Below are 26,285 nucleotides of genomic sequence, written 5' to 3' on the forward strand. Positions count from 1 at the left end.
GCAAGAATATCCTTCCTCAAATATGGAGACCAAAACTGCACACAGTACTCCAGGTGCGGTCTCACTAAGGCCCTGTACAACTGGAGAAGGACCTCTTTGCTCCTATACTCAACTCCTCTTGTTATGAAGGCCAACATTCCATTGCTTGCTGTACCTGCATGCTTCCTTTTAGTGACTGATGCACTAGGACACCCAGATCTCGTTGTACGTCCCCTTTTCCTAACTTGACACCATTCAGATAATACTCTGCCTTCCTATTCTTACCACCAAAGTGGATAACCTCACACTTATCCACATTAAACTGCATCCAAGAAGGGATCAAGACCCTTCTTCAGACTGAGACCATGTGCCGACTTTGACACTCCATCTACTTGTGTTGCCACGTTCAAAGGAAGTGATGGACTTGGACCCCAAGATCCCTCTGTACATCAATTTGTATTCACGTTTCAATTTGGAATGGTCTTTTGCAGGCTCAGTGTTGCCAAAGTCGAGGTGGGTGCTGATTGGAATTATCGCAACAACAGAGCAGTCGGCAAGAGCAGGTATGGAAGACCAAGAGGAATGTCGCTGGGCGATCTAGCTTCATCCTTTGGCAATTGACCTCATGGATGAGCAGAAGCACTGACCACCTCCACTGCCCAGGCAGTGGTGGTGAGCCAACTGGACAGGACAATGTTGTGCTGGACCCACCACCACTGGAGATGCCTCCTGCTGAACCAAACTGGGTTAAACTGAGGAGGGGAGTTAAGTGGCAAGCAGCCAGGGTGCTGCCGTGTTTGAGAGAAGTCCTGGCACCTGCAAGTCACGTTCAATGTCATCCGGCGAGGAACCAACATCTCCATCTCCACCTTCGCCCATGGAGAGGGCAAGAGCTCGGGCTTGCTTCCTCTGCTCCCTGCCTGCCCAGGGCCATGAGGTGCTCCTCGAGAGTTCTTCGGCCATCTCGGAAGACTGTGGTACAGACCACGGCTCAACCTCTGAGAACGTTCCCGTTCAATCCAAGCCCTCACCACTGCAACCGGAAAACATCTTTCAATCTTCCTGCATCCCTGGAAAAAACAGCAAACTATGAAACCGGAGCGACTGATTGGCCAATGAGGTAAGGAAACATTTAGCAGAGGCAAAGAAAACCTGAGGCAATAGACAATAGGTGCAGGAGGAGGCCATTCGGCCCTTCGAACCAGCACCGCCATTCACTGTAATCATGGCTGATTATCCACAATCAGTACCCCGTTCCTGCCTTCTCCCCATACCCCCTGACTCCGCTATCTTTAAGAGCTCTATCTAACTCTCTCTTGAAAGCATCCAGAAATTGGCCTCCACTGCCTTCTGAGGCAGAGAATTCCACAGGTTCACAACTCTCTGACTGAAAAAGTTTTTCCTCGTCTCCTTTCTAAATGGCCTACCCCTTATTCTTAAACTGTGGCCCCTGAGGGGAGGGAGAGGGGGAGAGGGGAGGGGGAGAGGGGATGGGGGGAGGGGGATGGGACGAGGGGATGGGAGGAGGGGAGGGGGAGAGGGGAGGGGGAGGGGGATGGGACGAGGGGGATGGGAGGAGGGGAGGGGAGAGGGATGGGGGGGAGGGGGATGGGACGAGGGGATGGGAGGAGGGGAGGGGGATGGGTGAAGGGGGATGGGGTGGGGGGAGGGAGGGGGATGGGAGATGGGGGGATGGGAGGAAGGGAGAGGGGGGTGGGGAGGGGGAGAGGGAGGGGAGAAGGATGGGGGAGGGGGATGGGGGGGAGGGGGGATGGGGGGAGGGGGATGGGGAGGGGGATGGGGTGACGGGGATGGGGGCGAGGGGGATGGGACGAGGGGGGATGGGAGGAGGGGAGGGGGATGGGTGAAGGGGGATGGGGTGGGGGGAGGGAGGGGATGGGAGATGGGGGATGGGAGGAAGGGGAGAGGGGGATGGGGAGGGGAGAGGGAGGGGAGAAGGATGGGGGAGGGGGATGGGGGAGGGGGATGGGGGGAGGGGGGATGGGGGAGGGGGGATGGGGTGACGGGGATGGGGGGAGGGGGATGGGAGGAGGGGGATGGGGTGACGGGGGATGGGGGGAGGGGGATGGGGGAGGGGGATGGGGTGACGGGATGGGGGGAGGGGATGGGAGGAGGGGGTGGGGGGAGGGGGGGAGAGGGATGGGAGATGGGGGAAGGGGGTGGGGGGAGGGGGGGTTGGAGAGGGTGCTACACCAATGGAGGAGAGGTTTGGGCCCAACAGGACCACTTGGTCTAGTTGCTTTTAAATGCACCAGCCTTCTGTTACTGATGCCTTTTTAACCACTGAGAATGCAGTGGTGTGAAGTGGACAACTGTGTGAGATTGGTTCTAGTTAAAACTGCACCTTGCTGGGTTTTATTTTACTGATCACCCGACCAGTTTTATTTTAGAATAGAAACAAAATGCTGGAGTAACTCAGCGGGTCAGGCAGCATTGATGGCGAAAAGGAATAGGTTATGTTTCGGATCAGAAGCCTTCTTTCAGACTACAAAGTTAAGAAATTTAATGTCCTGCCGGTAGTTGGAAAAAAAGGTCTAGAAACATAGAAAATAGGTGCAGGAGGAGGCCATTCGGCCCTTCGAGCCAGCACCGCCATTCAATATGATCATGGCTGATTATCCAAAATCAGTACCCCCATTCCTGCTTTTTCCCCCATATCCCTTGATCCCTTTAGCCCCAAGAGCTTTTTCCAACTCTCTGAAAACAGCATCTTGAGAGGGTAGAAGGCAGCCCGGGGAAGTTCAAGAAGAGGATGACCATTGTAGATGGGAGAAGGGATCATCACTGGGTGGTGGAGGCTCCTTCCCATAGAAAATGGAATTTAGAAGGATGAGAGGAGATCTTATCGAAACGTATAAGATTATTAAGGGGTTGGACACGTTAGAGGCAGGAAACATGTTCCCAATAATAATAATAATAATAATAATAATATTCATTTATTGTCATTGCAACGAGTACAACGAAATTAAAAATAGCCAATCCTGACGGTGCGTACAAACATATATGCAATAAATGCAAAAACAAATAAATACAATTATATTAAGCACAAAAATTTTTAACGGTGTTGCCTAGTGCAAAGGTAGTGTTCAGTTCTCGTATGGCCCTGGGGTAAAAAACTGTTCTTAAGTCTGTTTGTTCGGGATTTGATCGACCTGAAACGTCGACCAGAGGGCAGATGAACAAACAGACGGTGGCCGGGGTGGGATGGATCTTTTATTATTTTGCCTGCTCTACTGAGGCAGCGTAGGCTGAACAGGTGCTCCAGGGAGGGCAGTGAGCAGCCGATGATCTTCTGGGCCGTCGTGATGACCCTCTGAAGGGCCTTCCTGTCCTTTTCTGAGCAGCTGGCATACCATGTGGTTATACAGTATGCCAGCACACTCTCGATGGAGCAGCGATAGAAGGACAACATGAGCTTCTCCTGCAGGTTGGTTTTCCTGAGGATCCTCAGGAAGTGGAGTCTCTGCTGTGCCTTCTTTACTGTGGTGATGGTGTTGGTAGACCAGGTAAGATCCTCTGCGATGTGCGTACCCAGGAACCTGAAAGCGGGTACCCTTTCCACACAGACCCCATTGATGTAGAGTGGGTCGTATTCTGCACTGGTTTTTCTGAAGTCAATTATAAGTTCCTTTGTTTTGGAGGAGTTCAGGACAAGATTGTTCACTGAACACCATGCTGCCAGCCTTTGGATTTCATCCCTATAGGCTGTCTCATCTCCTCCTGAGATGAGTCCAACCACAGTCGTGTCATCCGCGAACTTGATGATGGTGTTGGTGGGATGGGTGGGGGCGCAGTCGTGAGTGTAGAGGGAGTAAAGGATGGGGCTCAACACACAGCCCTGTGGTGAGCCGGTGCTCAGTGTAATGGTGGAGGAGAGGTGAGGGCCTATTTTGACGGTCTGGGGGCGGTTGGTCAGGAAGTCCTTGATCCATTTGCAGATGGTTTGGGAAAATCCAAGGTCAGAAAGTTTGGTGACCAGTCTGCTCGGGATGACCGTGTTAAAGGCAGAGCTGAAGTCGAGGAAGAGCATCCTCACATAGCTCCCCTGGTGTTCAAGGTGGGTCAGTGCAGTGTGAAGAGCAGTGTCGATGGCATCCCCTGTAGACCTATTTGCTCTGTAGGCAAACTGGTGTGGGTCGAAGGTGGGTGGGAGGCTGGCTTTGATGTGCTGCAGGACCAGTCTCTCGAAGCATTTTGTGATGACCGGTGTGAGTGCTACCGGACGGTAGTCGTTAAGGCCGCTGATGACAGACTTTTTCGGCAGTGGGATGATTGTGGCGGACTTCAGGCAGGGAGGGATGGTGGATTTTAAAAGGGACAGGTTGAAGAGTTTTGTGAAGACCTCAGATAATTGGTCTGCACATTCCCTCAGCACTCTGCCCGTCACACCATCGGGGCCTGCAGCTTTCCTGGGATTCACTGCTCTGAGCACGCGCTTAACATCATACTCCTGCACAATGAAGGTGTTGCTGTCAGGTGCTGGAGAGGGTGTTATGTCTGCCACTGTAGCTTTCACCTCGAAACGAGCAAAGAAACAGTTAAGTTCCTCTGCCAGCGAGGCGTCGCCGTCGGCAGTCGTGCGGTTGCTGGTCTTGTAGTTGGTGATGTGCTGGATGCCTTGCCATACCCGCCGTGGGTCATTGTTGGTAAAGTGGTCCTCAATCTTCCTCTTGTAGGACGCTTTGGCATCCTTGATGCCTCTCTTCAGGTTGGTTCTAGCAGCACTGTATAGAGCTCTATCACTAGACCTGAAGGCGGTGTTACGGTCCTTGAGGAGAGACCTGACATCCTTTGTCATCCAGGGTTTCTGATTGGGATACAACCGGATGCGTTTGTCGACGGTGACATTGTCAACACAGTTTTGGATGTAGCAAAGTACAGTTGATGTATACTCCTCCAAGTCCTGATCCTCAAAAATATCCCAGTTGGTCCTTTCGAAGCAATCCTGCAGCTGCGAGGAAGCTCCTTCAGGCCATGTTTTAACAGTCTTTATGGTGACTGGAGCTTTCCTCCTGAGTGGGGTGTATGCTGGAGTTAGGAATATGGACAGGTGATCTGACTGCCCCAGGTGTGGTAGTGGTGCTGACCTGAAACCCTTCTTAATATTTGAATAAACCTTGTCTAGTGTGTTTTTCCCCCTGGTAGCACATCTTATGTGTTGTTCAAGTTTCGGGAGAACTGACTTTAGGTCTGCATGATTGAAGTCCCCGGCTATGATGTGGGCTGCTTCTGGATATGTGCTCTGTTGTGAGTTTATTGCACCGAGCAGGTAGCCTAAAGCTGTGCTAGCGTTAGCATTCGGTGGGATGTAGACTGCTGTTACTATAACCCCTGTAAATTCACGAGGAAGGTAAAAAGGCCTGCATTTAACTGTTAGGGACTCCAGAGAACAGTGGCTATCTATGATTTGGATGTTAGTGCACCAGTTGTTGTGCACGTAAATGCATAACCCCCCCCCCCCCCCCCCCCCCTTGCTCTTACCGGAGTCGATGTTTCTGTCCCAACGAAACGCTGTATGCCCGGCTAGCTCAATGGCTCCATCTGGGATAAGTGGATGAAGCCATGTCTCTGTTACTAAGAGAATGCAACAGTCCTCCACGAGTTTGTTTGCTGATATCTGTAGTTTTAGTTCGTCCATTTTGTTGATGATGGATCTGGCGTTGGTGAGGAACATGCTGGGTAGCGGTGGTTTGTGTGGCTGTCTCTTTAGCTTGGCAAGTATACCGGACCGGCATCCTCGCTTTTGCTTCCTGTTTCTCCTCCGCCTGCGACGCCTGTTCGCGCCGACAACTATCCACGGAGAGCCCGGTGTCCTTGCTATCTCTTCCGGTATATTTCGCGGGTGTGGAAATTCGCGCACAAGGTCCCGATTGCACTGGAATCCTATGATCAGAAGATCCTTTCGGTTGTAGGTAGGATTTGCCTGATTTGCCTGGTTTGCATGACTAAAATTGACTAACAGACATAACACAGATAACACACATAAAACACACCGAAAGGGAGAGCTGTGAGCCGCTGCGTCCGTGCGCGCCGCCATCTTGCTATCGCCGCCAATGTTGGGAGAGTCCAGAACAAGGGGCCACAGTTTAAGAATAAGGGGTAGGCCATTTAGAACGGAGATGAGGAAGAACTTTTTCAGTCAGAGAGTTGTGAATCTGTGGAATTCTCTGCCTCAGAAGGCAGTGGAGGCCAATTCTCTGAATGCATTCAAGAGAGAGCTAGATAGAGCTCTTAAAGATAGCGGAGTCAGGGGGTATGGGGAGAAGGCAGGAACGGGGTACTGATTGGGAATGATCAGCCATGATCACATTGAATGGCGGTGCGTACAGGCTCGAAGGGCCGAATGGCCTCCTCCTGCACCTATTGTCTATTGTTTATAAAATGTCTAATGAAGGGTCTCGACTCAAAACATCACCTAATTAATTTTCACCAGAGATGTTGAGTTACTCCAGCATTTTGTGTTTATCTTCGGTGTAAACCACACCCACAGTTCCTCCCTACACAGTATTTAAACTGCCCGTTCACTATCACCCATTGGTTGCAGATTTTTAAATTTATTGTGGTTATCGAGATACAACATGGAAATGAGCCCTTCGTCCCACCGAGTCTGTGCCAACCAGCAATCACCCGTTCACACTAGTTCTCTGTTATCCCACTTTCGCATCCACTCCCTACACACGAGGGACATTTTACAGAAGCCAATTAACCTACAAACCTGCACATCTTTGGAACGTTGGAGGAAACCGCAGCACACGGAGAACGTGCGGACTCCGTACAGACAGTATCCGTAGTCAGGATGGAACCCGGGCCTCTGGCGCTGTGAGGCAGCAACATGGTCCGTTTAATGGGGCGCTCTGTCTTGTCTGCTGGCTTCATTATCTGAATGGTGGCCGATTAAGGAGAAGGGGAGATGCAACGAGACCTGGGTGTCGTGGTACACCAGTCATTGAAAGTAGGCATGCAGGTGCAGCAGGCAGTGAAGAAAGGGAATGGTATGTTGGCATTCATAGCGAGGGGATTTGAGTATAGGAGCAGGGAGGTTCTGCTGCAGTTGTACAGGGCATTGGTGAGACCACACCTGGAGTATTGCGTACAGTTTTGGTCTCCTAATCTGAGGAAAGACATTCTTACCATAGAGGGAGTAGAGAGAAGGTTCGCCAGATTGATTCCTGGGATGGCACGACTTTCATATGAAGAAAGACTGGATAGACTCGGCTTGTACTCGCTGGAATTTAGAAGATTGAGGGGGGATCTTATAGAAACGTACAAAATTCTTAAGTGGTTGGACAGGCTAGATGCAGGAAGATTGTTCCCGATGTTGGGGAAGTCCAGAACAAGGGGTCACAGTTTAAGGATAAGGGGGAAGTCTTTTAGGACCGAGATGAGAACGTTTTTCTTCACACAGAGAGTGGTGAATCTGTGGAATTCTCTGCCACAGAAGGTAGTTGAGGCCAGTTCATTGGCTATATTTAAGAGGGAGTTAGATGTGGCCCTTGTGGCTAAAGGTATCGGGGGTATGGAGAGAAGGCAGGGACGGGATACTGAGTTGGATGATCAGCCATGATCATATTGAATGGCGGTGCAGGCTCGAAGGGCCGAATGGCCTACTCCTATGTTTCTATGTTTCTATGTTTCATTGAACACTGACAGTGGAGCAGCGGTAGACCTGCGTGGGTTTTCTCCGGGTGCTCCGGTTTCCTCCCGCACTCCAGAGACGTGCAGGTTTGTAGGTTAATTGGCTTTGGTAAAATTGTAAATTGTCCCTAGCGTGTGTAGGATAGTGCCAGCGTACGGGGCCAGCACGGACTCGGTGGGCCGAAGGGCCTGTTTCTGCACTGTATCTCTAAAGTCTAAAGACTTGGCTTTATTTACCAGCTTGTTTTGTTTTTCTCTCTTCCAGCGGGAAGAATTTGTTGTCAACAGTGGACTTTGTCCAGGTGAAGCCCACAGGATATGACACAGAAGACGACATAAAGGATGGACTTGTTGTCTTGGCTTCCCCCCCTCTTTGCTCAGACGGCATCATTGAGATGACCCTACCAACCTCAATGGCAAAGTCTGAGATCAAAGGTGACAACACCAACCCACTGCCCGCTAAAGACCATCGTGGGAGTAGACAAGAGACGTCTTGGCAACCTCCACCGGATCGGCCAAACTCCTGTGTCCATCTGAGGAGGAGAACCAAGTCTCCTGAAGGACTGAGGATGGAGAAACTCATGAAGGAAATAATAGAGGAGGATCGCTCGTTGGCGGAGATCCTGGATCCCAGCCCCACCACCACGACGATCATGGACCTTGTGGAGGGCTTGTTTCAGGAGGATACGCTGGTCCTCGAGGCTTGTCAGAGGAGAGGGCAAGTGTACAGCCAAACAACAGAGGCAGAAACTATGACAACGTGAGTAGACACTGTTTCAACCTGTATCTCACAACCAATCATATTCATAATCATAATCACACTTTATAAGCCAAGTGTGTTTTGCAACATACGAGGAATTTGTTTTGCCACACAGTCATCTATCTACTAAAACTCTCGTTTGTTTATTTGTGATCGAACCGCAGCCTAAACGCTACACGATAGCTTGACAATTTTAGGCCCACCTTACTCACCGTCAGCACTTTAATGGTTAAGCTAGTCGTTTTATTGAAATCGTTGTTATCTATTTAAAGTTATTCACATTTTAAAGTTTAAATCTATCTCCTAGGGAGGGAGGTGGGGGGGGAGGGGAGGAAGGGAGGGTGGAGGAATGTGAATAAGGGTGGTTGAGGGGAATGGAGAGGGGGAAGTGGGGAGGGGGAGGGGGAGGGGGAGAGGGGAGGGGGTGTGGAAGGAGAGGGTGCTGCACCAATGCAGGAGAGGTTTGGGCCCAACGGGTCCACTTGGTCTAGAACGTATTAAAAGCAACAGGACACACAAAATACATTTTAACATGAACATCCACCACAGTGACTCCTCCACATTCCTCACTGTGATGGAAGGTGAAAAAAAGTTCAATCTCTTCCCTTCTTTGTCCTCCCGCGGTCGGGGGCCTCGAGCCTTCCATTGACGGGGCGATCTTGGCTCTCGTCGCCGGCGGCGTTTGGGCCCTCTGCGTCGGGGCGATCAAGCTCTTGCATTGGGGGAGGGGGGGGGGGATCTCAGCTCCCTCGTGCCAGGCGATCGGACCCGGGTTGGGGCTAGGCAAACATCCTGCAATTTGGAGCTTTCCGACGTCGGTCTCTACCCGAGACTGCGAGCTCCTCGATGTTGAAGTCCGCAGGCCGCGGTTGGAGCGTCGATCCCAGGCAAGGGATCGCAGGCTCCGATGGTAAGTCCACGTCCCAGCGGTGGGGCTCAAAGTCAGTCCCGAGCAAGGCCGCCAGCTCCACGACGTTAGGCCGCAGAGCAACCGGAGATACGAACCGCAAAACAATCGCATCTCCGGCAAGGTAAGAGATTGAAAAAAGTTTCCCCCGACCACCCCCCCCCCACCCCCCCCCCACGCCCCCCACATAAAAACAAACCAGAGAACATTAGCACAAACTTAAAACACACAAAAAATAACAAAAAAGACAAAAACACAGACAGACTGTTGGTGAGGCTGCCATCGCTGACGGCGCCACCCAGTGGTGCCTTCAGCAAAAAATATATAGATAATTGTACATCGGCATACACTTGGTGGGCTTGAAGGGCCTGTTTCTATGATGACTCCATATTAAAAAAAAGTACAATTTCTAGAAGCTTCTCCCACCTGCTATCATCTAAGACTAACACTAACTGAGAATGATCAGCCATGAGCACATTGAATGGCGGTGCTGGCTCAAAGGGTTGAATGGCCTCCTCCTGCGCCTATTGTCTAACACAATATCGCTCAATTATCTTGCCCGTGCATTGTAACAGGTCATATTGTTCACTCTATACCTTGACTGGAAATCGGCCCAAAATAGTTTGAGACTACAGGAGCTGTAGGCCATCTGGATTCATCCCGCAAGAAATATCCACCTAATCTATCCCATTGCTCTGTCAGAGAGTGGACATTTTGGTTGATTCACCATTAGATTGACGCTCTAAGATAATAATAATAATAATACTAGGCTTGTATACACTGGAATTTAGAAGGATGAGAGGAGATCTTATCGAAACGTATAAGATTTTAAGGGGTTGGACACGTTAGAGGCAGGAAACATGTTCCCAATGTTGGGGGAGTCCAGAACAAGGGGCCACAGTTTACGAATAAGGGGTAGGCCATTTAGAACTGAGATGAGGAAAAACTTTTTCAGTCAGAGAGTTGTGAATCTGGGAATTCTCTGCCTCAGAACGCAGTGGAGGCCAATTCTCTGAATGCATTCAAGAGAGAGCTAGATAGAGCTCTTAAGGATTGTGGAGTCAGGGGGTATGGGGAGAAGGCAGGAACGGGGTACTGATTGAGAATGATCAGCCATGATCACATTGAATGGCGGTGCTGGCTCGAAGGGCCGAATGGCCTCCTCCTGCACCTATTGTCTATTGTCTATAATAATAATAATAATATGTCTTTATTGTAATTGTACGAACAGTACAACAAAATTAGAAGTGCTACATCTGAAACGGTGCGACAGTGCAAATCTTTCAAAGACAATCGCACAAACATAGGAACCAACACAACAAGTACCAATATCAATAAAAACCAATAAAAAAACCTAATAAATAATAAATAAGTTTTACACCTAAAATGCATGAAAATATTTTTAAAAGTGCGACGAAAGTGAGAGTCACGTCAAGTCAAGTGTTTCCATTCACAGTTCTTATGGCCCAGGGAAAGAAACTGTTTTTAAGTGGGTTTATTCTGGCCCTTAGGCTCCTGCAGTGCCTTCCCAGAGGGCAGGAGAGCAAGCAGTTCATACCCTGGGTGTGTGCTGCCCTTAATTATATTTCTGGCCCTGTTTAGACAACGCCAGCTGGAGATGTCCTTCAGAGAAGGTAGTGGGCAGCCGATAATTTTCTCGGCTTCCTCTGGTCGTCCGTTGTTAAACAAGGGATTGGGGGGCCAACTCGTTTACATTTCCCCCTTGAACGTTGAGTCCCCTGTGGGGAGAGTGCTTGAAACAACTGCTCGGGGAAGATTTGAGGGAACTGGAAACTGCGGATGGTGGCTTCCAAAAGAAGACACAAAGTGCTGGGCCAGGCGGCAAACTGGGCGTAGATGGACAGGTGCAATGTTCTCCAGAGACGCTACCTGACCTGCTGAGTTACTCCAGCACGTTGTGTTGCGGGGGAAGCAGGTATAATTACAAATTCAGAAAGCGGAGGTGCAAAGGGATTTCGGAGTGCTGGTGCTGGATTCCCAAAAAATTCATTTGCAAGTCGAATCGGTAGTAAGGCAGACAAACGCAATGCTAGCAAGAGGGCGTGTATACACAAACAGGGATGTAATGCTGAGGCTCCAAGGCGCTGGTCAAGCTGCATTAGGAGTATTGTGAGCAATTTTGGGCCTCATATCTGAGGAAGGGTGTGCTGATATTGGAGAGAGTCCAGACGAGATTTGCTAGAATGTTCCCAGAATGAGTGGGTTAACATATGATGAGCGTTTGCCGGCACTGGGCCTGTACTCGCTGGAGTTTAGAATGATGAGGGCGGGCCTCGTTGAAACTTACCGGATAGTAAAAAGCTTGGATAGAGTGGATGTGGAGAGGACGTTTCCACTAGTGGGAGAGTCGAGGACGAGAGGTCACAGCATCAGAATAAAAGGACGTGCCTTTAGAAAGTAGACGAGGAGGAAGTTCTTTAGTCAGAGGGTGGTGGATTTGTGGAATTCTTTGCCACAGAAGGCTGTGGAGCTCAAAAAAGTCAATGTGTAGTTTTAAGGCAGAGATTGACAGATTCTTGATTAATTCGAGCCAGCACCGGCATTCAATGTGATCATGGCTGATCATTCTCAATCAGTACCCCGTTCCTGCCTTCTCCCCATACCCCCTGACTCCGCTATCCTTAAGAGCTCTATCTAGCTCTTATGGGAAGAAGGCAGGAGAATGGGGTTAGGAGGGAGAGATAGATCAGCCATGATTGAATGGCAGAGTAGACTTGATTGGCCTAATTCTGCTCCAATAACATGAGCTTATGAAGAAAGAACAGGATTGTGCTGCTGTGAATGTCTGCAATGTCAGGGACAGTTTCTTCCCGACTGTTATCAGGCAACTGGATCATCCTACTGCAACCAGAGAGCTGTCCTGAAATACTACCTACCTCATTGGTGACCCTCGGACTATCCTTCACTGGCTTTACCTCACACTGCGGCTTGTACAAGCTGGAATTTAGAAGGATGAGAGGAGATCTTATCGAAACGTATAAGATTATTAAGGGGTTGGACACGTTAGAGGCAAGAAACATGTTCCCAATGTTGGGGGAGTCCAGAACAAGGGGCCACAGTTTAAGAATAAGGGGTAGGCCATTTAGAACTGAGATGAGGAAACGTTTAGAACGAGATCTGGGTGTCCTAGTGCATCTGGGTGTCCTAGTGCATCAGTCACTAAAAGGAAGCATGCAGGTACAGCAAGCCAATGGAATGTTGGCCTTCATAACAAGAGGAGTTGAGTATAGGAGCAAAGAGGTCCTTCTCCAGTTGTACAGGGCCCTAGTGAGACCACACCTGGAGTACTGTGTGCAGTTTTGGTCTCCATATTTGAGGAAGGATATTCTTGCTATTGTGGGCGTGCAGCGTAGGTTTACTAGGTTAATTCCCGGAATGGCGGGACTGTCATATGTTGAAAGACTAGAGCGACTAGGCTTGAATACACTGGAATTTAGAAGGATGAGAGGAGATCTTATCAAAATGTACAAAATTATTAAGGTGTTGGACACGTTAGAGGCAGGAAACATGTTCCCAATGTTGTGGGAGTCCAGAACCAGGGGCCACAGTTTAAGAATAAGGGGTCGGCCATTTAGAACAGAGATGAGGAAAAACCTTTTTCAGTCAGAGAGTTGTGAATCTGTGGAATTCTCTGCCTCAGAAGGCAGTGGAGGCCAATTATCTGAATGCATTCAAGAGAGAGCTAGATAGAGCTCTTAATGATAGCGGAGTCAGGGGGTATGGGGAGAAGGCAGGAATGGGGTACTGATGGAGAATAATCAGCCATGATCACATTGAATGGTGGTGCTGGCTCGAGGGGCCGAATTCCAGTGTATACAAGCCTAGTCGCTCCAGTCTTTCAACATACGACAGTACCGCCATATTGAACCGTCCGCTGTCGCTGCTGCCGATTGTCCGAGGCACTCGCGTCGGGGTGATCGAATTCCCGCGTCGGGATGGTTGCCAAACTCTCCGCGGCACGGAGCTCCCGAGTCGGCCTCTTCTTACCAGAGACCGCGGGCTTCACGATGTTAAAGTCCACAAGCCCCACGGTTGGAGCTCTTCACATTCGATCCTCGGCAAAGGATCGCAGCTCCGCGATGGTAAAGTCCGCGCCACGCCCGTGGCTTGAAGCGCCGGGTCGGTCTTCAGGAAAGGCCGCCAACTCCTCGATGTTAGGCCGCAGTGGGGACGGAGATATGATACGGAGAAAAATCGCATCACCGTCGAGGTAAGAGATTGAAAAAAAAGTTTCCCCCAATTCCCCCCCCCCCCCCCCCCCACATTAAACAAACCAAGAAACACTAAAACATACTTTATCACATACTAAAAATAACAAAAACAGAATAAGGACAGACAGACTGTTGGCCAGGCAGCCAGTGCTGGTGGCGCCACCCGGTGGTTCAAATAATTCACCTCAAACACAACAAAACAAACACAACAAAAGCTTTTCGCTGTACCTCGGTACACGTGACAATAAACTAAGGTCAACCTGATGTCAATGTAACCTACTCCGGGACACTCCCCTCTTCTGTTCTCCCCATTTCTTTTCATTAGAAACACGCAAGAGATTCACGTGCCATCCTTGTTGGGATCAGACAATCGGTGTAAAGCAGCGGCCACGGTGACTCTGATGCCAGACATCAGCAGAGAGAGGAGGGACTGGCCGACTGATGTCACGGACAAAAAGGTGAGTTTAGTTTAGTTTAGAGATACAGCGCGGAAACTGGTCCTTTCGAACTGGTGCACAAACAGCCACCACACGGTCCTTGACAGATCTGGGTCAGGATCCAGTGGCGTGGAGTCCAAGACGACCGGGACCCTTTTCTGCTGCAGCCTTCATCCATCCGCCTTCCCAGCCGTTGTGACGCTCCACTAAAGTCAGCCATCATCCTCCACCTGTTCCGCCGTTGAGGTCTTGGTTGGATTGCTCTTTGTCAGGGACCTCCCCCTCGACCTTACCGCCATGGGTGACCCTACCAGGAGCGTAGCTCCAGACGGCATCGCTCTCAGGATCTCAGGACCACACGAGCTTCTCCACCGCGACAAGGTGACAATCCACAGAGAAGGCTATATCTCTAAAGGTTAAGGTAAAGAACCATCGTACTCAACAATTACCAACTGCCTGGGGTCAGAACTGGCTAAAATCCAGAGAAACCCATGATTGTGGGCAATTGAGTTCTGAAGTGTCAGATATATTCTTAGCTCCAAGTTACAAAGTCAACAACTCGGGAGGATTGCTTCTGTAGATGTTGTCTACCCAGGCAGTAGAAAGTTGCTGCCCGAACGAAACATTTTTGTTTCCATTTTTCAGGGATGTGAGATTAAAGAAAGCAGAGTTCTCTTTTTTATTTTAAAGGAACATTATTATCATCAATGAAATTAAATATTTTAATGTTCCCTGAATAGTCTCTTCTCGCACTGCCATCAAAAAGTTTAGAAAAGTGTACAAGGGGGCAGAATATCCAAAAACAAAGACACAGACAGCTGGAGTAACTCAGCGGGTCAGGCAGCATCTCTGGAGAACATGGATAGGTGACGTTTCACAGAGTGCTGGAGTAACTCAGCGGGTCAGGCAGCATCTCTGGAGGACATGGATAGGTGACGTTTCACAGAGTGCTGGAGTAACTCAGCGGGTCAGGCAGCATCTCTGGAGAACATGGATAGGTGACGTTTCACAGAGTGCTGGAGTAACTCAGCGGGTCAGGCAGCATCTCTGGAGGACATGGATAGGTGACGTTTCACAGAGTGCTGGAGTAACTCAGCGGGTCGGGCAGCATCTCTGGAGAACATGGATAGGTGATATCCAAGTCTGATCAGAAGGATAGACACAGAACTGCTGGAGTAACTCAGCGGGTCAGGCAGCATCCCCCTATTAAGCCGCAGCCCCCTATTCTTTGACACTTCCACCCAGTGATTTGGTTTGTGTGTCGGTCTGCTGCAGGGGACGTGGACCTTGCCGCTGGGCGAGTGGGCGGCTCACCTCCCCGCGGAACCTTCCGGCCACCGTGCGGCTCAGGGTGTGGGCCATTCTCGTGCTTTGCTTTGCTTTGCTCTGCAGAAGGAGTTGATCGTCACCATCAGGTGGAAGCTGCAGAGGCTTCACGAGGCGAACGCTGCCCTCCAGGAGGACATGAAGGTGAACGACTCGCTGGGGGAGGACATCGCGGCCTGTGTCGGCCAGGCCTGCAAGCCCAACGAGACGCAGAAGTACAAGACCTTCATCGAGGACTTGGACAAGGTCATGGGCCTGCTGCTCTGTCTCTCCAGCCGCCTGGTGCGTGTGGAGAGTGCCCTGAACAAGGTCAACGAGTCCACCGGCATGGAGGAGAAGGTTGGTCCCAATAAGTGAGGCTGTCGCCAGGACTAGAGGGTTAGACAATAGACAATAGGTGCAGGAGGAGGCCATTCGGCCCTTCGAGCCAGCACCACCATTCAATGTGATCATGGCTGATCATTCGTAATCAGTACCCCGTTCCTGCCTTCTCCCCATACCCCCTGACTCCGCTATCCTTAAGAGCTCTATCTAGCTCTCTCTTGAATGCATTCAGAGAATTGGCCTCCACTGCCTTCTGAGGCAGAGAATTCCACAGATTCACAACTCTCTGACTGAAAAGGTTTTTCCTCATCTCCGTTCTAAATGGCCTACCCCTTATTCTTAAACTGTGGCCCCTTGTTCTGGACTCCCCCAACATTGGGAACATGTTTCCTGCCTCTAACGTGTCCAACCCCTTAATAATCTTATACGTTTCGATAAGATCTCCTCTCATCCTTCTAAATTCCAGTGTACACAAGCCTAGTCGCTCCAGTCTTTCAACATATGATAGTCCCGCCATTCCGGGAATTAACCTAGTAAACCTACGCTGCACGCCCTCAATAGCAACCTTAGAGGGTCCGAGCTGCAGGCAGAGGGTGAGCAGGCTGGGACTCTATTCCTTGGAGCGCAGGAGGATGAGGGGTGATCTTATCATGAAATCATGAGAGGAATAGTTCGGATAACTTGCACAGAGTCTCTTGCCCAGAGTAGGTGAATCGAGGACCAGAGGACAGAAGTCTAATACGATCATACACCGATCATCCAAAACATTATGACCTGATGAGCCAAAACATTATGGCCACCTGCCTAATATGCTGTTGGTCCTCTGTGTGCAGCCCCATACGCAGCAGGGTGCGATGCACTGTGTATTGTGACACATTCCTCCCGTGACCACCATTAACATTTTCTGTGACTTGTGCCACAGTTGACCTTCTGTCGGTTCGGACCAGACGGGATAGCCTTTGTTTCCCTCGTGCATCGATGAGCCTTGGGCGCCCAACACCCTGTCTGTCGCCGGTTTGTGGTTTGTCCCTCCTCGGACCACTGTCGGTCGGTACTCACCACTGCTGACCGGGAGCACCCCACAAGCCTTGCCGTTTCAGAGATGCTCTGACCCAGTCGTCTGGCCATAACAATTTGGCCCTTGTCAAAGTCGCTCAGGTCTTTACTCCTGCCCATTTCTCCTGCATCTAACACGTCAACTTGAAGAACTGACTGTTCACTTGCTGCCTAATATATCCCACCCCTTGACAGGTGCCATTGTAACAAGATAACCAATGTTATTCACTTTGCCAGTCAGTGGTCATAATGTTTTGGCTGATCGGTGTAAGTCATAAGTGAAAGGAGTAGGATTAGGCCATTCGGCCCATCAAGTCTACTCCACCATTCAATCATGGCTGATCTATCTCTCCCTCGTAACCCCATTCTCCTGCCTTCTCCTCTATAACCCCTGACACCCATTTACAGCTCATTCTCCATGTTGCAATTTCTTCTCATTGAGACATTCGGCACAGAAACAGTTTAAGGTGAAGGGGAAAAGATTTAATAGGAAACTGAGGGGGTAACCTTTTCACACAAAGGTGGTGGGTGTATGGAACGGGCTGCCAGAGGAGGTAGTTTGGCCAGGGACCATCCCAACATTTAAGGAACAATTAGACAGGTACATGGATAGGACAGGTTTGGAGGGATATGGGCCAAACGCGGGCAGGTGTGAGGAATGAAGATGGGACATGTTGGCCAGTGTGGACAAGTTGGGCTGAAGGGCCTGTTTCCACGCTGTATGACTCTTGACTATGAATTACCTGGTTCACGTACATTAAACGTACAACAGTGCAACACAGAGAAAGGCCCTTCAGCCCACAATATCCATGCTGGACATGCTGCCAAGATAAATCATCCCCTCTGCCCTCATGTGATCCAGAACCTTCCATTTGCTGCATATCCATGTTCCTATCTAAAAGCTTCTTACATGCCACTATCGGAACTGCCTCCACCACCACCCCTGGCACCCACCACTCCTGGTATGTGAATGAATAAATGGGTAAATAAATAAACACGCAACAACTTACTTTGCGTATCTCCTTTAAGCGTTGCCCCTCGTTCCTTGGAGCTATGCCCTATAGTCTTTGACATTTCCATCCGGAGAAACCGGTTCTGACTGTCCACACTATTTATGACTAGTGTAATTTAAAATGATTGATATTGATACAGTGACTAGTGAGGTGCCGCCAGGCCCGGTGCTGGGACCCCAGTTGTTTACAATATATATTAACGATTTAGACGAAGGAATTAAATGTGACATCTCCAGGTTTGCGGATGACACAAAGCTGGGTGGCAGTGTGAGCTGCGAGGAGGATGCTATGAGGCTGCAGGATGACTTGGATAGGTTGGGCGGGTGGGCAGATGCTTGGCGGATGCAGTATAATGTGGATAAATGTGAGGTTATCCACTTTGGTGGCAAGAACAGGAAGGCAGATTATTATCTGAATGGTGTCAGATTAGGAAAAGGGGACGTACAACGAGACCTGGGTGTGCTTGTACATCAGTCACTGAAAGTATGCAGGCAGGTACAGGAGGCATTGAAGAAAGCTAATGGCAAGCTAAGGGCAAAGTGTACTTTGACAAAGAATGCTTTATTTACCAGCTGAAATTCCTGAGCGCTGTCAATAGATGAATGTGTGCCAAGTGTAGCTGGTAACATGGACATCTGATTCACAAACCTGTAGCCTTGGATATTACTGTGGCCATGAGCAGCTAATCTGGTCTGCCAAGGCCGATATCTCTTAAGGATAGCGGTGTCAGGGGGTATGGGGAGAGGGTAGGAACGGGGTACTGATTGTGAATGATCAGCTATGATCACATTGAATGGCAGTGTTGGCTCGAAGGGCCGAATGGCCTCCTCCTGCACCTATTGTCTATTTCATTGACAATTGACCATTAAACTAAACCCAGGCTGCTGATCATTCGGATGTAAAAGTCGCTGATACCGAATTCATAAGTTCTTAGGAAAATAGGAGCAGAATTAGACTATTCGGCCCATCAAGAAGACACACAGAAGGGTCTCGACCCACAACGTCATAAGGTCATAATAAGGGATAGCAGTAGAATTAGGCCATTCGGTCCATCAAGTCTACTCCACCACTAAACCATGTCTGATCTTTCTCTCCCTCCTGACCCCATTCTCCTGCCTTCTCCCCACAACCCCTAACACCTGTTTATGGTTCATTCTCTGTGTTGCAGTTTGTTCTCATTGAGAAGCAGCTCAAGGTGAAGGGGAAAAGATTTAATAGGAATCTGAGGGGTAACTTTTTCACACAAAGGGTGGTGGGTGCATGCAACGGGCTGCCAGAGGAGGTAGGTTCGCCAGGGACTACCCCAACTTTTAATGGACAATTAGACAGGTACATGGATAGGAAGGGCCTGTTTCCACGCTGTATGACTCTGACTATGAATAGCCTGGTTCATATACATAGAATGTACAACAGTGCAACACAGGGAAATCAAGAATTTGCCTAGACACTCCCACCAATGGGAACATTCTCTCCACCTCCACTCCATCTAAGCCTTTCACTATTTACACAAAGAGTTTCAACTATCTATTTCAACAAGAGTGGCGAAATAAAAATAATCAATTGATTCGTATGGGTGTAAAGGGTTAGGGGACGAAGGCAGGAGAATGAAGTTGAGAATGATGTTCCCAATGTTGGGGGAGTCCAGAACAAGGGGCCACAGTTTAAGAATAAGGGGTAGGCCATTTAGAACTGAGATGAGGAAAAACTTTTTCAGTCAGAGAGTTGTCAATCTGTGGAATTCTCTGCCTCAGAAGGCAGTGGAGGCCAATTCTCTGAAAGCATTCAAGAGAGAGCTAGATAGAGCTCTTAAGGATAGCAGAGTCAGGGGGTATGGGGAGAAGGCAGGAACGGGGTACTGATTGAGAATGATCAGCCAATAATCACATTGAATGGCGGTGCTGGCTCGAAGGGCCAAATGGCCTCATCCTGCACCTATTGTCTATTGTCTATTGTCTATTGAGAGGAAAAGATAGATCACCCATGATTGAATGGCAGAGTAGACTTGATGGGCCAAAGTGCCTAATTCTGCTCCTAGAACATATGAACTTATTTCCATGTAAATTGGCTGCACCATCTAGAATCAGAACTATACAATATGGAAAAAGACCCTTTGGCCCAATTTGTCCGTGCTGACCATAAAATGCCCATGTAGATTGATTATACACTAATCGCAGGGAGTGGATGGGAAAGTGGGATAGCATAGAACTGGTGTGAACGGGAGATTAATAGTTGCCTGGACTAGGTGGGCCGAAGGGCTTGGATCCATGCTGTATCTGCCAATCAATTAATCAATCATTCAATGTTCTACGACAAAGAAGAAAGACATGAATTGCTGGAATAACTCAGCAGGTCAGGCAGCGCCAATGTACAATAAGTACATTTTCGAAGAAAAAGGTGGCAGTGAAGCTATCCAGGTGTGTTTTTCATGTTTAAATGATTGCCATCACCACTTGGGCGTGATCTAAAAGTTGAATAAGCCAAAGATGATATTTCTTCACCAGAGCCATCCGATGGTCCAAATTCTCAAACACGGTAGCGCAGCGGTAGAGTTGCTGCTTTACAGCGAATGCAGCGCCGGAGACTCAGGTTCGATCCTGACTACGGGTGCTGCACTGTAAGGAGTTTGTACGTTCTCCCCGTGACCTGCGTGGGTTTTCTCCGAGATCTTCGGTTTCCTCCCACACTCCAAAGACGTACGGGTATGTAAGTTAATTGGCTGGGCAAATGTAAAAATTGTCCCTAGTGGGTGTAGGATAGTGTTAATGTACGGGGATTGCTGGGCGGCACGGACTTGGTGGGCCGAAAAGGCCTGTTTCCGGCTGTATATATATGATGATGATATGATGATATGATGATATGTAAAGGCGGGGATGTGGAAAGAAAGTGGAGGAATTGGAAATTAGTTCCATCGGTTGTGTAGAGCGGCACGGTGGCGCAGCGGTAGAGTTGCTGCCTTACAGCGAATGCAGCACCGCAGACTCAGGTTCGATCCTGACTACGGGCGCCGTCTGTACGGAGTTTGTATGTTCTCCCCGTGACCTGCGTGGGTTTTCTCCGAGATCTTCTTCGGTTTCCTCCCACACTCCAAAGACGTACAGGTTTGTAGGTTAATTGGCTGGGCAAATGTAAAAATTATCCCTAGTGGGTGTAGGATAGTGTTAGTGGGCGGTGCGGACCCGGTGGGCCGAAGGGCCTGTTTCTGCGCTGTATCTCTAAATCTAAAAAAAAAATCTAAAAAGTGTGACGTTCCACAGTATTAATGAACAAAAAGGATCATCTTAAAGTAGTGTATGCACTAGACAATAGACAATAGACAATAGACAATAGGTGCAGGAGTAGGCCATTCAGCCCTTCGAGCCAGCACCGCCATTCAATGCGATCATGGCTGATCACTACCAATCAGTACCCCGTTCCTGCTTTCTCCCCATACCCCCTCACTCCGCTATCCTTAAGAGCTCTATCCAGCTCTCTCTTGAAAGCACTAGCTGCCTAATTCCCATCAGCTGATTTGGTTTATGTGTGTTTGGAAAACCAGGCCAAGTAAATCTGACGACTTTATTCCACATTCCATGATAGACGTGTCCAGCTGAGGTGAAAATCTAATGACAAGGTTAAACAAGCGAAACTAACCATGTTCACATTAATTCAAAGGCCCTCTGGCCCACTTCTCCCCATAACCTCTGACACCCGTTCTAATCAAGAATTTGTCCATCTCTGCCTTAAAAATATCCACTGACTTGGCCTCCACAGCCCTCTGTGGCAATGAGTTCCACAGATTAACGACCCTCCGACTAAAGAAGTTCCTCCTCACCTCCTTTCTAAAAGAGCGCCCTTTAATTCTGAGGCTGTGACCTCTGGCCCTAGACTCTCCCATCAGTGGAAACATCCTCTCCACATCCACTCTATCGATGCCTTTCATTATTCTGTAAGTTTCAATGAGGTCCCCCCCTCAATCTTCTAAACTCCAGCGAGTACAGGCCCAGTGCCGACAAACGCTCATCATAAGTAAACCCACTCATTCCTGGGATCACTAATTTCTCGTAAACCTCCTCTGGACCCTCTCCAGGGCCAGCGCTTCCTTCCTCGGCTATGGGGGCCCACATTTGCTCACAGTACCCCAAATGCGGCCTGACCAGCGCCTTATTTTGCCTCAGCATTACACCTCTGTTTTTGTATTCCAGTCCTCTTGATATAAATGCTAGTATTGAATTTGCATTCCTTACTGCTGGTTCGACTTGCAAATTAACTTTCTGGGTGTCCTGCACAACCACTCCCAAGTCCCTTTGCATGTTGTTGCTTGCGATCCAGTCAGCAAAAAGACCATACCTAATTACAATGAAGCTGTCCGCAGTACACAGACGCAGGATAAAATGAATAATGTTTAGTGCCAGGTAAATTCCAATTAAAGGTTAGTTCGAAGGTGGATAAAGGTAAAATCCACAAACAACTAAAAGTGTATGGTCACTGATATGGTTGGTCAATTTTCAAACTTCACTATGTTGAAAGACTGGAGCGACTAGGCTTGTATACACTGGAATTTAGAAGTATAAGAAAATAACTGCAGATGCTGGTACAAATCGATTTATTCACAAAATGCTGGAGTAACTCAGCAGGTCAGGCAGCATCTCGGGAGAGAAGGAATGGGTGACGTTTCGGGTCGAGACCCTTCTTCAGACTGATGTCGGGGGTGGGAGGGGAAATTTATCGAAACGTGTAAGATTATTAAGGGGTTGGGCACGTTAGAGGCAGGAAACATGTTCCCAATGTTGGGGGAGTCCAGAACCAGGGGCCACAGTTTAAGAGTAAGGGGTAGGCCATTTAGAACGGAGATGAGGAAAAACTTTGTCAGTCAGAGGCCAATTACAGCTACATTCTATTCTCTGACCTACTAAGGTTGATGCTGGTTACAATTAGGGTTGCCAACTTCCTCACTCCCAAATAAGGGACAAAGGGTGACGACACTGCCCCACGCCCCACGTGACCTCACCCAGCCAGCGGCCACGTGCTCCCGCTCCACCGATGGCGGCCGCCTGGGACAGGAGGCGGGTTGCTGTGCAACCTCCATTAGGCGGAGCCCGGGCCTGCACTGTCCAGGACTGCAGAGGCCCCCGGGCTACAGTGTGTCCGGGCCTACAGTGTCCGGGCCTACAGCGTCCGGGCCTACATCGTCCAGGCCTACAGCGTCCGGACCTACACCGTCCGGGCCTACACCGTCCGGGCCTACAGCATCTGGGCCTACAGTGTCCGGGCCTACAGTGTCCGGGCCGACAGTTTCCAGGCCGACAGTTTCCGGGCCGACAGTTTCCGGACCTACAGTTTCCGGGCCTAGAGCGCCATCTGGGCCTAATACAGGAAAAGGGCAGTCCCATACGGGACAGACCAATTTAGCCCAAAATACAGGATGTCCCGCTACTAAGGGACAGTTGGCAACCCTAGTTACAATACTGGTTTGCTGGTTATAACCTAGTTACAATATTGGTTTGCTAGTTATAACCTAGTTACAATACTGGTTTGCTGATTATAACCTAGTTACAATACTGGTTTGCTGGTTATAACCTAGTTACAATACTGGTTTGCTGATTATAACCTAGTTACAATACTGGTTTGCTGATTATAACCTAGTTACAATACTGGTTTGCTGGTTGTAATACATGTTCCGTTCCTTCAGCAATCGTTGAACGAGAGACACCAGACACTCTCCCATCGGCACGAAGGAGCCAGAGGACTGAAGGTGCATCAAGATCACCGGGAGAGAGTGACCTTCAGAATCCTCCGCAACTACCTCAGTGAGATACAACTCCAACACTGTCACCACTTTGTACAAATGAGAAAAGCTTTAATCATCAAGCAAAAAGAAATCGAAGAAAATCTCCGACTGACCGAAGAACAACTGGGATTTCTTGAAAACAGTCTGTAATCATTTCTTTCCAGTCAAGTTTCCAGCAAATTCTAAGATAGATTTCTCGCATCTGGTGATTTAAATGTTCATTCCAATGTCAACTCTGAAGTTTCTCACTATTTGCACATTACAGTCAAGAGTGTTTTATTGTTATATGCCCTGAAATGGAACAATGCAATTCTCACTTGCAGCGGCTTAACAGATATGTAAAAATAATACTCTGTAAAACCCGTTAAAAAATGAGTTAGGTACAAGATGTTGGTGAGGCTGCACTTGGAGTCTGATGTTCAAGTCTCTGGCCTGAAAAACCCAAAACGTCACCCATCCTTTTTCTCCAGAGATGTTGCCTGACTTGCTGAGTTACTCCAGCACTTTGTGTCTTTTCTTCAGTACATGCCAGCATCTGCAGTTCCGATCTACACACTTGGGTTCTTGTGTTTTAGTCACCCTGCTACGGGAAGGATGCCATTAAGCAGAGAAGGTTTACGGGAATGTTGCCAGGACTGGAGATCCTGAGCTATCAGGAGATGTTGGGCAGGCTAGGACTTTATCCCTTTGGAGCACCGAAGGCACTGTCATATGTTGAAAGACTGGAGCGACTAGGCTTGTATACACTGGAATTTAGAAGGATGAGAGGAGATCATATCGAAATGTATAAGATTATTAAGGGGTTGGACACGTTTGAGGCAGGAAACATGTTCCCAGTGTTGGGGGAATCCAGAACAAGGGGCCACAGTTTAAGAATAAGGGGTAGGCCATTTAGAACTGAGATGAGGAAAAACTTTTTCAATCAGAGAGTTGTGAATCTGTGGAATTCTCTGCCTCAGAAGCCAGTGGAGGCCAATTCTCTGAATGCATTCAAGAGAGAGCTGGATAGAGCTCTTAAGGATAGAAGAGTTAGGGGGTACGGGGAGAAAGCAGGAACGGGGTACTGATTGAGAATGATCAGCCATGATCACATTGAATGGCGGTGCTGGCTCGAAGGGCCGAATGGCCTCCTCCTGCACCTATTGTCTATTGTCTATTGCCCCACGATATCAAACTAACAGCTTCATTGTTTAAAATTCAGAAGTATGAAACATAACATCATGTACAAATTATGTGATACTGTTTTCATTGCAAAAACATTCCGCTTATCGCAACGGAGCACAGGCTTGGCGTCATCTTGCTGTTGAAATCGTTTCATTGATTTCCGGACCGAATAGCAATATTTCCCCTAATAAACAATATAATTTATTGCAGCTGTAACAGCATGTACAGTGTTTATATATTAGCTTTAACGTATCAATGTGCAACAGGAGTGATATAAAACAAAACGACACTAAACCCCAGTAGGAAATACGAGTACAGATGACCTTGAAGGATCTGCTGAAGGAATAAACTTTGTGAAGGAAATCCAAGATCTGTTGGACTTAAAACATTTACCACAGGGCGTCGGTGGAAGAACACGGAAAATTATGTACGATTATGGTTAAGAGGGATATGGGGCAAACATAGGTTGGTTGGACTAGAGCAGTGCTTCTTAAACTCACTCACCCTTGAGTCTCTATCACAATATTTTATTCACCCTCGACTACATTTTCTTATGTTTTTTGGTAATTCTGGTCTTATTCTCCCTTGTGTATAATTTTATACGTATTAAGTCATTCACCCTTCATGCATTCCTCTAGTTCCATTCACCCTTGGGTGAACCATTCGCCAGTTTAAGAAGCACTGGACTAGAGTAAACATAGAAACATAGAAAATAGATGCAGGAGGAGGCCATTCGGCCCTTCGAGCCAGCACCGCCATTCAATATGATCATGGCTGATCATCCAAAATCAGTACCCAGTTCCTGCTTTCTCCCCTTATCCCTTGATTCTGTTAGCCCTAAGAGCTTTATATCTAACTCTCTCTTGAATGCATCTAGTGAATTGGCCTCCACTGCCTTCTGAGGCAGAGAATTTCACAGCTTCACAACTCTCTGGTGAAAAAGGTTTTTCCTCATCTCAGTCCTAAATGGCCTACCCCTTATTCTTAAACTGTGACCCCTGGTTCTGGACTCCCCCAACATGGGGAACATTTTTCCTGCATCCAGCCTGTCCAATCCCTTAAGAGTTTTATATGTTTCTGGGGCATCACGGCCAGCATAGGCAAGTTGGCCCAAAGGGCCTGTTTCCGTGCCGTCAGTCTCTATGACTCTAAGAATTCTAGGATTGTAAATACAATACAATACAATACAATATATATTTATTGTCATTGTACAGGGGTACAACGAGATTGGGAATGCACCTCCCATACGGCCTTAGTTTTGCACTTATCAGTCAAGTGCAGTCAAGTCAGGAGATTTTATCGAAACGTATAAGATTATGAAGGGGTTGGACACGTTAGAGGCAGGAAACATGTTCCCAATGTTGGGGGAGTCCAGAACCAGGGGCCACAGTTTAGGAATAAGGGGTAGGCCATTTAGAACGGAGATGAGGAAAAACGTTTTCAGTCAGAGAGTTGTGAATCTGTGGAATTCTCTGCCTCAGAAGGCAGTGGAGGCCAATTCTCTGAATGCATTCAAGAGAGAGCTAGATAGAGCTCTTAAGGATAGCGGAGTCAGGGGGTATGGGGAGAAGGCAGGAACGGGGTACTGATTGAGAATAATCAGCCATGATCACATTGAATGGCGGTGCTGGCTCGAAGGGCCGAATGCACCTATTGTCTATTGT

General features: G+C 48.6%; 1 protein-coding gene across 1 annotated transcript; it reads left to right on the forward strand.

The window, feature by feature from the left end:
- The first annotated feature begins 524 nt into the window (after window positions 1-524).
- On the forward strand, window positions 525-25,339 carry LOC144599799 (protein Shroom2-like). The gene is made up of 5 exons (XM_078411041.1): window positions 525-1,099; window positions 7,901-8,395; window positions 13,860-13,992; window positions 15,364-15,636; window positions 23,359-25,339. The coding sequence occupies exons 1-5, from the start codon at window positions 609-611 to the stop codon at window positions 23,605-23,607; spliced, it is 1,641 nt and encodes a 546-aa protein (XP_078267167.1). The 5' UTR covers window positions 525-608; the 3' UTR covers window positions 23,608-25,339.
- The last annotated feature ends 946 nt before the right edge of the window (window positions 25,340-26,285 follow it).

Source organism: Rhinoraja longicauda, chromosome 14 (genome assembly GCF_053455715.1).
Source record: "Rhinoraja longicauda isolate Sanriku21f chromosome 14, sRhiLon1.1, whole genome shotgun sequence".
Classification (NCBI taxonomy): Eukaryota; Metazoa; Chordata; class Chondrichthyes; order Rajiformes; family Arhynchobatidae; genus Rhinoraja; species Rhinoraja longicauda.